The sequence below is a fragment of the Miscanthus floridulus genome, chromosome 1 (genome assembly GCF_019320115.1).
Source record: "Miscanthus floridulus cultivar M001 chromosome 1, ASM1932011v1, whole genome shotgun sequence".
NCBI classification, from domain to species: Eukaryota; Viridiplantae; Streptophyta; class Magnoliopsida; order Poales; family Poaceae; genus Miscanthus; species Miscanthus floridulus.
Window position 1 is genome coordinate 129,421,441 of NC_089580.1, and position 12,504 is coordinate 129,433,944.

At 48.1% G+C, this 12,504-nt stretch overlaps 2 protein-coding genes across 2 annotated transcripts; both read right to left on the minus strand.

Annotated features, from left to right (window-relative positions):
* Positions 1-232: 232 nt before the first annotated feature.
* On the minus strand, positions 233-1,439 carry LOC136493440 (glutathione S-transferase F10-like). Its single transcript, XM_066489527.1, has 3 exons — positions 1,214-1,439; positions 1,071-1,119; positions 233-959 (listed from the first exon to the last, which is right to left on the minus strand). The coding sequence occupies exons 1-3, from the start codon at positions 1,358-1,360 to the stop codon at positions 409-411; spliced, it is 747 nt and encodes a 248-aa protein (XP_066345624.1). The 5' UTR covers positions 1,361-1,439; the 3' UTR covers positions 233-408.
* A 1,972-nt stretch (positions 1,440-3,411) lies between these two features.
* LOC136493450 (glutathione S-transferase F11-like) lies at positions 3,412-4,598 on the minus strand. Its single transcript, XM_066489536.1, has 3 exons — positions 4,402-4,598; positions 4,236-4,287; positions 3,412-4,133 (listed from the first exon to the last, which is right to left on the minus strand). Exons 1-3 carry the CDS (start codon positions 4,564-4,566, stop codon positions 3,613-3,615), a joined length of 738 nt encoding a protein of 245 aa, XP_066345633.1. The 5' UTR covers positions 4,567-4,598; the 3' UTR covers positions 3,412-3,612.
* Positions 4,599-12,504: the final 7,906 nt, after the last annotated feature.

Sequence of the window (12,504 nt, forward strand, 5' to 3'; positions counted from 1 at the left end):
ACGACAATGTAAATATAGGTAGAAGATAGTGTAAGTGCATATGAAAAATTCAGTTGACTGGAAGGGCCAAAACAATAGATGCTTCCTTTGCTAATGTCTTGATTCATATGTACTGCTAGTAGATTACATTTAATATTTGTGTTCTGCTCCGATTTGATATATACATGAATTAAAAAAAAAACTCGAGCATAAGCTCAACAAAGAAGCTTGAAGGCAATGACGAATTCAATCTCACGACAAGGAGCAGGATGTTCTCTTGAACAATTTATTACACAATGGCCACTGACGCAGGGCCAGGCGGCGTTTATTCATTCAGAACAATGGAAATATGCAGAAACCGGCAACAGCCAAAAATCCGTATAGGTACGCTTGACGATGGCCACCGCTTTAATTAATTTGCGACCGAGATCAGAAGGGCGCCTCCGCGGACGGCGGGCGCTGCAGCTCCTTGACCCTGGTCCAGGAATCGCGGCGGGAGATGGTGTCCCACCACCTGCTGACGTTCCTTCGCGACTGGATGAGGCGCGCCGACCGCGGGTCCGCAGTGAGGCGGTCGGCGTTGGGCAGGTGGGACAGGTCGGCGAGCGTGAACTTGGCGCCGGCCAGAAAGGCTTCCTCGCCGAGGCGCTGCTCGTAGATGTCCAGCAGCTTGCTCAGCTCCTTGCGGCTCTTCTCGAACAGCTGCAGCATCTCCTCCATCTTCTGCCGGTGCGTCGGGTTCATCCCGGGCCCGGCCGCCGGGAGGCCGCCTGCGCCGCCCCTGCTGCCGTCGAGCGGCATGTCGGGCGGCAGGTAGGCCAGGCTGTACACCATGTCGGCGCTGGGGATGTGGAAGCTCTGCGCCTCCGTCTGCAGCCACTGCTCAATGGACGCCCGCTCCAGCGCGCCCGGGCCGAACAGCTCCCTGTACCCCTGGTTCTTGTACTTCTCCGCGATGTGGCGCAGGATCTTCCTCGAGTCTGCATGCATCCATCGTTTACATTTTCAGAAACTAATTGTTTGACGACCAGATACGAAACTTCTTGCAGTTGGTTGGCTGGCTGTCGCATCGCTTGTTGCGTTGTACGTACCGACGAGGGTGACGTTGCCGTCCTCGAAGGAGAGCGCCTCGCCGTGCGGCTGCAGCATTTCGCCCTCGTCATCAGTTCTTGCCTGCGCTGCGCGTTCGTGTGCATGGCAATGGCACGATCAGTTGCAGAGTCTGTGAAAGTACCTGGAGCTTGAGGTACTGGGGCAGGCGCTTGGGGCCGCGGAAGGAGTCGACGCGGATGAGCTGGAACTCGACGTCCTTCTCGAAGAGGCAGGCCAGGACGCGGGCGGCCTCCGCCGACGTGGGCGACCCGAACACCTTCACCGGCATCTTCTCGATTGGGGCGCCGGTGGATCTGCCGCAGCTAAAGCTTTTGCCAAAAGAAGCAAACAACCTGCGTTTTGTTGGGCGTTGCAGATGTTTGTGTGCAGATTTGGTTGCTCTGAATGGGCTCTATATATACGCATCCGAAAGCAAGACAGGGATCAGAGTGACTTGCCTTGCTTGCTTTCCACCTGCAGGTTCGTCGTGTTCATACCTCAACGAAAGCGAAAGGGGGCATAAAGAGGCGAAGCGCTGATTCAAAGAGGCGGCCTCAGCCCTCAGGTTTGCTGCGATGCTGTCCCCGATCCGTATCATGGCGTCCATAAGCAATCGAGTAGAGAGTTGTTTTTATTGATGTATAGACCAAAGAAATAGATTACAAACACAGTGCAAAGCATTCCCAGCAATGAAAACTATTTACAAAGACAGAACGAAGCAGTGCTGCCAGCGATCCGGTCAGTGGTGCACGGAGTTGTTTTCATTGTGGCCTACATCTACCTCTGTGAAGGGTGAAGCCGTGAAGGCCAGATTACTTAGCTTGTGTACTTAAACTCTTGCGCACACGTGTGAATTTACATTGAACTTACAGCTAGAGGGCTAGAGCATGTCATGCACGCTACGTACATGTTATCCAAACAAACAAACAAACAAAACTTTGGATGCTATGGGTATAGGCAGCTGTCGTTTTAAGTTCTTGCTGCACGTCCAGGATATGTTCTTCCCTTGCCTTGATACCGACTTTGCAGCATCTGATGCAGTTCGCGTTTATCGAGGTAAAGTATCAAGTGAGTTCTACGCTTTTCAGGCATCTGACCAGGTTGCCTCGTTCTTTGTCTGAAAGTAAAAAAAAAAAGAGTTAAGTCTATTTAACCCCGAAACTTATTTCAAAGACACGCGTTCCTTAACTCGAATACATTTCAAAATAGTTTCTCACATGTTCGCTCGTTGGTTTCAGCCAGCCCAAACCAGTCAGCCAACAGTGTTTTTCTCTCACAACAAACCAGCACCAGCCAGTCCAAACCAGCCTAGAAACCAACCAGCGTTTGTTGATATAGCGTTGGTCAGTACCCAGGCTCACCAGTCACCAGTAAGGCACTCACTTCCTCCTCCTCTGACCCTTTTTTTTCTCTCTCTATGGACGTGTTTGGTCGTCAGCCACACACTGCCGCGCGTAGTGTGACGGCGATTCATATTTGTGGCGTTACAAATTGGCGCCTCAATTGTGACGTCTTTTTTAACTACAAAAGTCTGTGGCTGCCACACCTAAAAGCTAAACCAAACAACAGCCTTTCCTCTATGGCGCGCCACGGCTTAGGCTGGCGAAGTGTGGCGGCAAGCCAAACACCCACTGTATCTTTCCCTATCGCCTTTTACCTCACCCAGTCGCCCTATTTGTAGCGCGACCGTCTCTCGCTATGCCGCCACCAAGCATGGCCTCCACACCATGCCGTTGGAATCGAGCATATCGCCTTGGGCTCGTCCATGATGAAGGCCCGATGCTGTTGCAGCAATCTAGCCCGGCCATGGCGAGAGCATCTCCCATGCTCCTACAGTCCCACCCCCATCAAAATGTGCATAAAAAAATCAACCAAAAATGTGAATGGGTAGAAAGTAGATGATGTAAAGATGCATGTTCATGCAAAAATTAATAATGAATAAAATTTGTGCAAGGAGAAAAATAAACAGCATGTTTGTTGGGCTAGGGTGCATCGTTCATATGGATCCACAACCCACACCTATTCACATGCTCATTTGTTGAGTCATTGACGTCTATGTGTGCGACCTCTACGATGGATCAAGCCACACATGTAGGTCGTGTTTGGTATCGCTCCCACCAGTTCTAGTTTCTTCTGACAAGTTACTGTAGTATTACTGTGTTTAGGTGATGGATCCATGTAGTGGGCTCTTATGGATCAACTGGCCGGGGAGCCCAGGATAGCCCATATGGTAGGAAACAGCCCGAAGGCCGAAACGGAAACGTGGAGATGTAGTTACTCTTCATCAAGATATCAATGGAGGCGAAGGTGAATAGGTGATGGATCCATGTTAACGAGGACATAACTGTGGGACTCCGCACACTACATTCGTGCACGCTTATTAATTCTCGCCGAATATCGACACGAAATGTTAGCAACGTATACACAGAACTACGTACAGTACAGTACGTTACACAAAACACAAGTGCAGGACGTTGCACGGACACACATCACGGTGCTAGCTGCAAGGCAAGCTCGCTTGGGACTTTGGGAGGCAAAACATCAGAGGGCGCCGTGGCCTGACGCTGACGGGTGGAACGCGACAGGGTAGTGCGCGGTCCGGGCCTGCACCGCGACCACCTGCCTCCACGCGGGGCGCGACGAGATGGCCGCGTACCAGCGCGCCACGTTCGCCCTGGACGCCAGCAGCGCCCGGCCCCTCGCGGAGGACGCGAGGTAGTGCGCGTTCGGGAGGTGGGACAGGTCCGCCAGCGTGAAGTCGTCGCCCGCGAGGTACGCGCTCCGGCCGAGCGCGCCGTCGTACACGTCCAGCACGCGCACCAGCTGCCGCTCGCTCTCCGCTGCCGCGGCCTCGTCGCCGCTGACGTAGGGCGCAGGCGCGGGCGCGCCGCCCACGGCGAGGTGGAATAACGCCAGCGCCAAGCTCGGCGCGTCGAAGCTCTGCGCCTCGGTCTGCAGCCACTGCTCGATGGACGCGCGCTCCAGCGCGCCCGCGCCGTACAGGTTCCTGGTGCACCACCGCGGGAACTCGGTGCACACGTACCGGCATATGTCCCTGGAATCTACAGTCACAGAGGAGAAAAAGAATTGACAGCAGCAGTAAGCCACTATCTAGCTCGGCGCGCGCGTCCAAAATCTTGTGCTCTCGGAGCTCGGTTAGTTACCGCCGAGGGTGACGTTGCCGTGCGTGAGCGTCACCTGATGGCCGCTGGGATCCTGCAATGTATATATCCATCATGCAAGTAAATCAGATCAAGAGGAGCAGAATCCAAACTTGGTGCAGACTGCCGATTAGTATGCGGCAGGAGTTTCTGGGATTTTTGAACGTGCCCTCATCTTAACGAACTCGGGGAGCTGCTGTTTGCGCCCACGCTTGAAGGTGTCGGTGCGGACCAGCTCGAAATCGAGCTGCCGCTCCAGGAGGCACGCCATGACCCTCGCCACGTCCGTCGACGCCGGCTGGCCGAACACCTGCAGCATCGCCGACGAAGCCATCGATACGACCTTGATTGATAAAAAATAAACGATGTAGCCTAGCCTGCATGATGATGGCTTGGCGTTGTTGATTGCACGGTATTTATAGAGTAGCTGCTCGATCAGTCATGTCGTCGTCGATGCAACCGTCCTGATGACATGCATCAGGACGATTGGACGAAAGAAAGTGAAAGTGAAAATGCGTGAAGGCCACTGGGCTATACAGGAGCTAGCTAGAGGCCTAGATATCGTCGTAGTACTACGTGATCATATATAGTTGGGGAACACTATGATTATATATATATTCCTTGCTTGGCGCGAACTCGATACACTTTGATTATATATATATTCCTTGCTTGGCGCTAACTCAATACGATCTGGACATGGCGACGATGGTACTGTTCCCTGAGCATCACTCTTTGATCCACATGGGCATTAAAGCCGAGCGCCACTCTTCGAGCTCGTCGTGACGATCCAAGCCTGCATTGTTTTTACGTGACAGCTCCGGTCCGGCCGACCAGGAGGATTGATGTAAAGCTCGACCGATATGCGCATATATGCAGGAAAGCAGGAAAGCTGCTTGCTTGCTTGCCCTTGTCAGTTACTCGTACACGACACAGGACAGGTGCACAAATGAAGCTAGCTTGGTGATCATTTGTCGTCTTCGTGACGGGATTAGCTACACCTTGCGTTAGTCCATCGGGTGATGAGGCCAAAACTGAAGCAGAATCTCATTGGCATCAATAATGCGAGTAGCCCACCGATAGGGACGCCACGACGCAGGCATTTGGCCCTGTTTAGTTCATCTGTTAAAACTTTACATCCTACCATATCTAGTGTTTGGACACATATATAAAGTATTAAATATAGACTAAAAAATATCTAATTGCACAGATTGCGACTACTTTGCGAGACGAATCTTTTAAGCCTAATTAGTCCATGATTTGACAATAAGTGCTACAGTACTCACATGTGCTAATAACAGATTAATTAGACTTAATAAATTCGTCTCGCGATTTACTGATAGATTCTGTAATTTATTTTTTTATTAGTACCTGAACACCATCCGATATGAGCCTAGATGTACGCACCACCTCAGGGCTCCGGCGGCTCCGGCTCCCGCACCTGTCGGCCGTCTATGGGCGGATAGGTGTCAGGCGGAGCCGGAGCCACGGAGCCCGAAAAACGAGCTTCTCCGGCTCCGCCTTTGTCTGTGAGAGAGGAAAGGAGGAGAGAGAAAAACGGTTCCGATAAACAGTAGCCCCCTGTCGGTCCATGGACGACCGACGGGTGCGGAGGAGCAGGAGCCGGAGCCCTGGCAAAGAGGGCCTAAGCCGCTTTCGTATCTCTGGACGGAGTTGGGTGAGCGTGGCAGGAGGAGATTCCCTCACATCACCGCAGGACGCAGAGGCCGAGCGCACGAGCTGCCTGCAGTGGAGCCACGCCGGCGGGCCGCCCGGCCCTGCCACCCCTGCCTCCTGCCGTATGCACGCCCCCAATCAACGCCATGCCTTGTCTCTTTTGTCTCGCCAGCCCGGCCGGCCGCTCAGCTCAACGGCCCCGGTTCAGGGCCTGTTTGGATGAAAGGAACTTCAAAGGAAATTTGCAGGAACTGAAAACGGAGGAAAGGAAGTACGCGTGAGCGTTTGGAACGGAGGAATTTGGAAGTTCCTTTCCTTTGGAATACTGTAGCACTGCTGTGATTTCGTAGCAAATAAAACATCTACTCAAAGCTCTGGTTTTTGCTTCCTTCGTGTGTGCCCGAGGCAGCAGTGCCTGCGTTGGAGAGAGAGACGAAACAGTGCAATCCAAACAGCTCAAAGTATTTATTCCTGTGTTTTCGAATCCTGTAGATTTTCACTTTTCACTCTACCATATTCCTACGTTTTTTTCCTTTCCTCTGTTTTGTATTCCCGTATTCCAAACAGGCCCTCAATGCAGCTTGTACAGTTGTACTCACTCCGAACAACAAAAAATATCAATTCTAAAATAGTGTTACAGTAGGTTAGTTTGACCAAATTTCTATCAAAATACTAATGTTTATCATACAAAATAGGCCTAGATTGGTCATGAAACATACTTTTATAATGTATATATTTGAGGGGTTAAACATTAAAATTTTTATCTATATATTCGGTTAAACTTTAGACACTTTAATTGAATGACCTATAATTGTATTTTTTTCCCATACGGAGGTAGTACCTAGCTGGTACATGCATGGTGACTTCATCCAAGACCTGATACAACATTTTTAGCGAAAGAGTTTGTCTATACAACACCCAGTTGTTTTGGGCTCTCCCAACACCCGATTTTTTCTTCCTATCTTCTTCTTCCTCGCGACGCCCCATCGCCGCCCACCACCCACCGCAGCATGGTAGGGTCTGCTGGAGCTCCATCGTTCTACCCCGCTCCCCCCTCGCCATCATGGCTAGCCATGGACGCCCCCGCCCCACCTCCACCGTCCCCAAAACCCTAACGCCGCTCTCCCACCGTCCCCACTGTCTGGCCGGCCAACCTCCATCGAGCCTCTTTTAAGCTCTCTGGAGTTGGGGAAGAAGAGGAACAGAGGCCAAAGATGGAGAAGAATGAGAAGGAGAGGAATCGAATGTTGGGAGGGAGAGGAACACTCGAGTGTCATTCAGCATTACTCTTAGCAAAATTGGCCATACTACTAGTATCATACAAGCATCCACGCATGTGAAGAGATACATGTTTTATAGCAAAATAGAAAAAGGTTAAGTTAATCCAAGTGTTCACCCCATGAGGGGGCCTAAACGGAGGCCAAAAGGTGTGCATTCTCCATTCAGCATCACTGTCAAAGACACAAGTGCAGCAGAGCCTTGCCTTCAAAATGTGGGCTCAAGGCAGATGCTATCGTTGTCTTGGCCATGACCATCAAGTTAGCTCCTATCGGAACTACTTTTGCTGCATTCGTTGTCGTCGTCCTAGGCATAGGAAGCGGCAATGCTACTTCTGGTCTCCCTCTGCTACTTCGAGTTTATGCTCTCCTACTGCTCAACCTCGCCATTCTAAGCATGGTCCGAGTTGGGTAGAAGTTGTGGCCATGCCTCCTTGAGGAGGGCATGGTGTTTTGTTGCCAGCAGACATTACAATTGCGTCTTCAACACAAGGAAATCACAACTGCAAGGACATCACAACTCATCGCTAGTCTCATGACCTATTGGTTCACATGTTAAGGACACCAATCATGCTTGCATACAGTTGTTGTTGTGCCTCTATTGCTTCAATGCCTTTGAACCTCCAATCCCTTCTTGTGCCTCTAGTGGAGTCTTTGCGATCATGCTTCAAACACTTGATCAAAGTTCGTTTGGAGGTGATGCGCCCCCTCATGTTGGAGGCTTCTACGTACTATCAAGTTGTGGCTAGCACGTATATCCAACCATTTGGAGTATGGTCAACCACATGTAGAGCATTCTTCTGTTCTTGATGTGACTGAGCTCTTTGGCCCCTTTTCTCCGGTTCAACACTCTTCGACATTATCGATCCTCGCTTCTCTAGCGGTGACTTGTATGCCTCCTGATTGAGCTCTTTGACTACTTGTTGTATAATGACACGTGTTGAAACTATTGACTCTGTCCTTAACAAGTTGACCATAAAGGTGACCACAAAGGTGTTTCGCATAGAGTTTCACCAAAAAAATACCCATAGAGCAGGCCATCGAGGTGACCTTAGGGACTTCATTCCCCTGTTCAGATGATATATTAGATATTACTATAGACCATCACCTCTATTGATGAGGATGCATATGATGAACACACTTTCCTATGCGAGGGGTAGCACTGTGCCAATGATGGTGGTCTTCATGGTGTAAGTGCAGTCATGCCCTAATTGTGGGTTTTGGTGATAATGACCATGCAATTAGAGGACTAATAAGATTTACCGAGATGACAAGCTGGAGATTCATATATGAGGATGTTATATGTAACGGAGGAGCCCCCAATTACAAAAGAAGACGACATCAAGCTCAAAGGAGGTTTATTTCATTTTATATTTTGAATTTGAGTATAGGAAAAGCCGAACTATAAAGGGAGGACACAATACTCAGGCTAACATGTGCAACCAAGTCCTCAACATTATACAAAAGCATCCTCAAATCTAGCCATGATAGCCTGCTCAACACTCTTTCAATCTTTGTTGTTTGGCTTGGTGCGGCAGTGCCACACCTGAAGAGAGGCACTGCCACTGTGCGGCACTATCGCAGATGAGCCACGGCACTGTCGTGACTTATCTAACCATTTGGAGATGGGGAGGTATTTATACCTCTCCCTCTCCCTCACAATGGCTCTCTTCTTCCTCTGCCCTATTCAGACCGGCACCAACAGTCTATGTGCTCACTCTCTCTCTCTCCTCCATTGGTGCCCTCAAGCTCTCAAGCTTTCCCTGGTGATTTTTTCATCAATCCTTGAGAGAAAAAAGTCCCAAACTCGATTAGAGAGCAGATCCACTTGTTCCCAAACTCTAAGAGCACTTAGTTCATGTTTTAGCCAGCGGTTGTGTTTGTTACTCTTGGAGCTTGGCTCCTAGCCGGCTAGAGCGTCACCCGTGGAGCTTGCCAACTTGTGTGGCAACCCTAGGAGGTTTGTAACCATCTCTTGCAGCTAATAAACTCAACCCTCATCTTAAGAGTTAAGTCTCTTGACTTTAGAATGAGGAAGGGTTGCAAAGCCCTAAGCCTTAGTGGCTAGCCTCATAATGTGGACTTAGGCAAGCCTTGTTGGTGAGTTGAACCATGGGATAAATGCTTGTCACCTTGTGCTTGATTTACTTCACTTGCATTTGATATTGTTGTTAAGGTGAATTCTAGGTTTTGGAGTCGATCTACTTGTATGTGCTTCTCCTACAACTTGTAGCTATCGATCTGTGACCTATTATACACAGCAGGAAGCTCATTAATTTCTTCGATCTAAGTTTCCATTCACACATTTTGAACTGTGAGTCAAAGTTGTCTACAGGTGTGGTAGTGCCACAGTTGTCGCCTGGCTGTGCCATGGGTTAAGAGTGGCAGTGCAGCAGGTTAAATTTGACATTTGCTCAAGTTTTGTTTAAACAGGCCTATTCACCCCCCTCTAGGCTTACCAGAGATCCTACAAGTGGTATTGGAGGAGGTTACCTCGTGTATGCTTCACCGCGTGAGGTATGGAGCCGAAAGGAGGATCTGATGTTGCGTAGTCCGTGCATGTCGATCTGAAGGATGTGGACCTACATGACACCGGCAGCAGCCAGCTCAGTTCCTCTACAGCAAGTAATACCACTCTCCCACCACTCTAGATGACCGATGCTGAGAAGGCACAATATGAAGAAGAAAAGAGGAAAAGAAAGGCAGTAGGAAAAGCAAAAAGGGAAGCATGAGAAAAGTGGAAGAATGAGCAGCAGAAGCTAGAAGACAAAAAGCAAAGAAAAGAAGGAGCGAAAACTCAAGAGAGAAGCAAGAAAAAAAAAGAAGAGGAGCTAGGAAGGAGGAAGAAGCCAAAGCAAACAATGCATCATCAAGTGAGATATCAAGTAGCACCGAAGATGGAGATGATGATGAGTCCTACCAAGTGACCAAGGGAGGCAAGAAGGAAAACAAAGGAAAGGGTGGAGCCAACTCCAACAACAAATATGCAGCTGTATCCTTTAATTATTCTTCTATGTCTATGCCTAACCATGATCAGAGGTCTTTCATCAATGTGCCTGTGGGCAAGTTACCTCATTTCGATAGGACTAACTTTGCCAAGTGGAAGCACTTGATGAGAGTGTATCTTATAGGTCTTCACCCTAACATTTGGGAGGTTGTTTGCAATGGGTTGGAGCCACCGGTTGATCCCAACAAGCCAACACGAACCGAAATGGGCATTATTCATCTCAATGGTCAGGCCACAAGTGTGTTGCTTAGTTTGTTGAATGGTGGTGAGTACAATAGAGTGATGGGTGTTGATGTAGCCAAGAAAATATGGGACACTTTGCACCTTGCACATGAAGGGGTTGACAAAGTGAGGAAGACAAGAATTGAGTTGTTAATGGCCAAGCTCAACTGGTTTGTGATTTTGGATGGAGAAGGGCCATAAGAGATGTTTGATAGGTTGATGGTGATTGTAGGAAAGATTAGAGGCTATGGTGGTGATGAGCTAGATGATCACAAGGTAGTCAAAATCACGTTGGAAGCTTATTCACCAAGAAATAAGACTGTGGTGACTCTAATTAGAGACAAGAAGAAGTTTGAGTACTTCACACCAAATGATGTACTTGGGAGGATCTTGACCTTTGACATGCAAAGAGAAGAAGCAAATGAGAGAAGAAAGCTTGGTGGGTTGCAAGCAAAACTAGATGGCATGAAAATCAAGGATGTAGCTCTCAAGGCTAACAAATCAAGCAAGCAAGGCTCTACTAGCAAGTCCAAGATCAACAAGCAAGCATCAACAAGCTAGCCAAAAGCAATCAATCGAGTCCAAGAGCAAGTAGAGACAATGTCATCATCAAGTGAAGATGAAAGTGATGGTGCACAATATGAGAAAGTTGATGATGTTGCTCTCTTTATGAAGAAATATCAAAAGGGACTAAAGAGGCAAGGCTACAAGATAGTGAAGAGGAAGTTTCCAAACAAGAAGAGGACATGCTACAATTATGGTAGCACCAAACACTTCATTGCTCAATGTCCACATGAGATCAAAGACAACAAGTACAAGAAGGACAAGAAAGAGAGCAAGACCGACCATACGAAGAGCAAGAAGTACATGAGAGAGGCTCATATTGGGCATGAATGGGACTCAACTAGAGAGAGCACAAGTGAAGAGGATGAGAATATTGCAACCATGGTTGTTCACAAGCCATCCTCTACACCAAGGCTCTTCAATAACATGTCCGATGATTACTACTACTCCCCTCACATTTGTCCCATGGCAAAGGGTGAGAAGGTAAAATCAAAGGCCAAACCTCCTCCACCTCCTAGTGATATCTCTAGTAGTGATATTAGTGTTAGCTCTAGTGATGATGGATCTAGTGATGAAGAAATTGATTATATAACTAAAAATTTGGATGGAAAGACCAAATTGTTCATCACTAAGCTAATGGAGGATTTAGAGAGTGTTCAAGCTGAGCTAGGATCTAGAGAGGACACTCTTATCAAACAAGAGGATCTCTATATTGCTAGCAAGAAAGCTCTTACATTAGGGAGAAGTAAGGTGGAATCCTTGCTATAACACCTCGGGTGTTTAAATATTAAAATCTGACATGTCATCATATGCATTGCAAAGCATTTGGCATTTGGTGAAAACTTTGATGTATATTTACTAAAACAAGTTTACAATTGTATAATGAATGTTGAATTGTATTGTTTGACTCAAGTTCAATATTTGTATGGATTTTGAATTTTTCCAGAAAACCCCGCTTTTCGACATTTAGATCCTACCTTGAAAATCCATTTCAAAATCTAGGCATATTTTGGGGTTGAGCCTTAAAGCAAAAGTGTAGGGCTTGACTAGTTAAGCAAAGTTTATCTTTGGAGTTTTTCAAGTTGTTTAGAAAAATTTTGAGTAATTCAAAAAGGCGTAATTCGTTAAATATCCCCTATTCAAGTTCAAAAGTTCATTTCAAAATCTAGACCGAATTAGGAGATGGTTATAGAAGCAAAGTTGTAGAACTTTTGATTTTGAACAACTTTTGTTTTCGGAGATTTTTAAGTTGCTATACAAATTTGAGAGTAATTTGAGAATTTTGGCGAATGGCAAACTTGTAAATACTGTGAACAGTGTCCACCGCCGAGGCTACACCGCCGGCGACCTTCTTCGGCGTTCCAGGCGTGCGCGTGGACGTTCTTGGCTTCGCGCTGGCGCGGAGACGTCTCCTGCGTGGCTTCCTTGAGCTTCTGAGTCGCGTTATAAGAACCAAAACGCCGTCGTCGTCGTTCTTCTTCCTTCTCTGTTTTTCCAGTCACCGCCGCCGCAGCTCCGTCGAGCTCTC

Excerpts from the sequence above, each read along its gene's own strand:
- LOC136493450 (XM_066489536.1), bottom strand. The coding sequence starts at position 4,566 with ATGGCTTCGTCGGCGATGCTGCAGGTGTTCGGCCAGCCGGCGTCGACG. Across the intron at positions 4,288-4,401 it reads CCGAGTTCGTTAAGATGAGG|GATCCCAGCGGCCATCAGGT; the intron begins GCACGTTCAAAA and ends TATACATTGCAG. Across the intron at positions 4,134-4,235 it reads CGGCAACGTCACCCTCGGCG|ATTCCAGGGACATATGCCGG; the intron begins GTAACTAACCGA and ends CTGTGACTGTAG.
- LOC136493440 (XM_066489527.1), bottom strand. The coding sequence starts at position 1,360 with ATGCCGGTGAAGGTGTTCGGGTCGCCCACGTCGGCGGAGGCCGCCCGC. Across the intron at positions 1,120-1,213 it reads CCCAGTACCTCAAGCTCCAG|CCGCACGGCGAGGCGCTCTC; the intron begins GTACTTTCACAG and ends GAAATGCTGCAG. Across the intron at positions 960-1,070 it reads CGGCAACGTCACCCTCGTCG|ACTCGAGGAAGATCCTGCGC; the intron begins GTACGTACAACG and ends GGATGCATGCAG.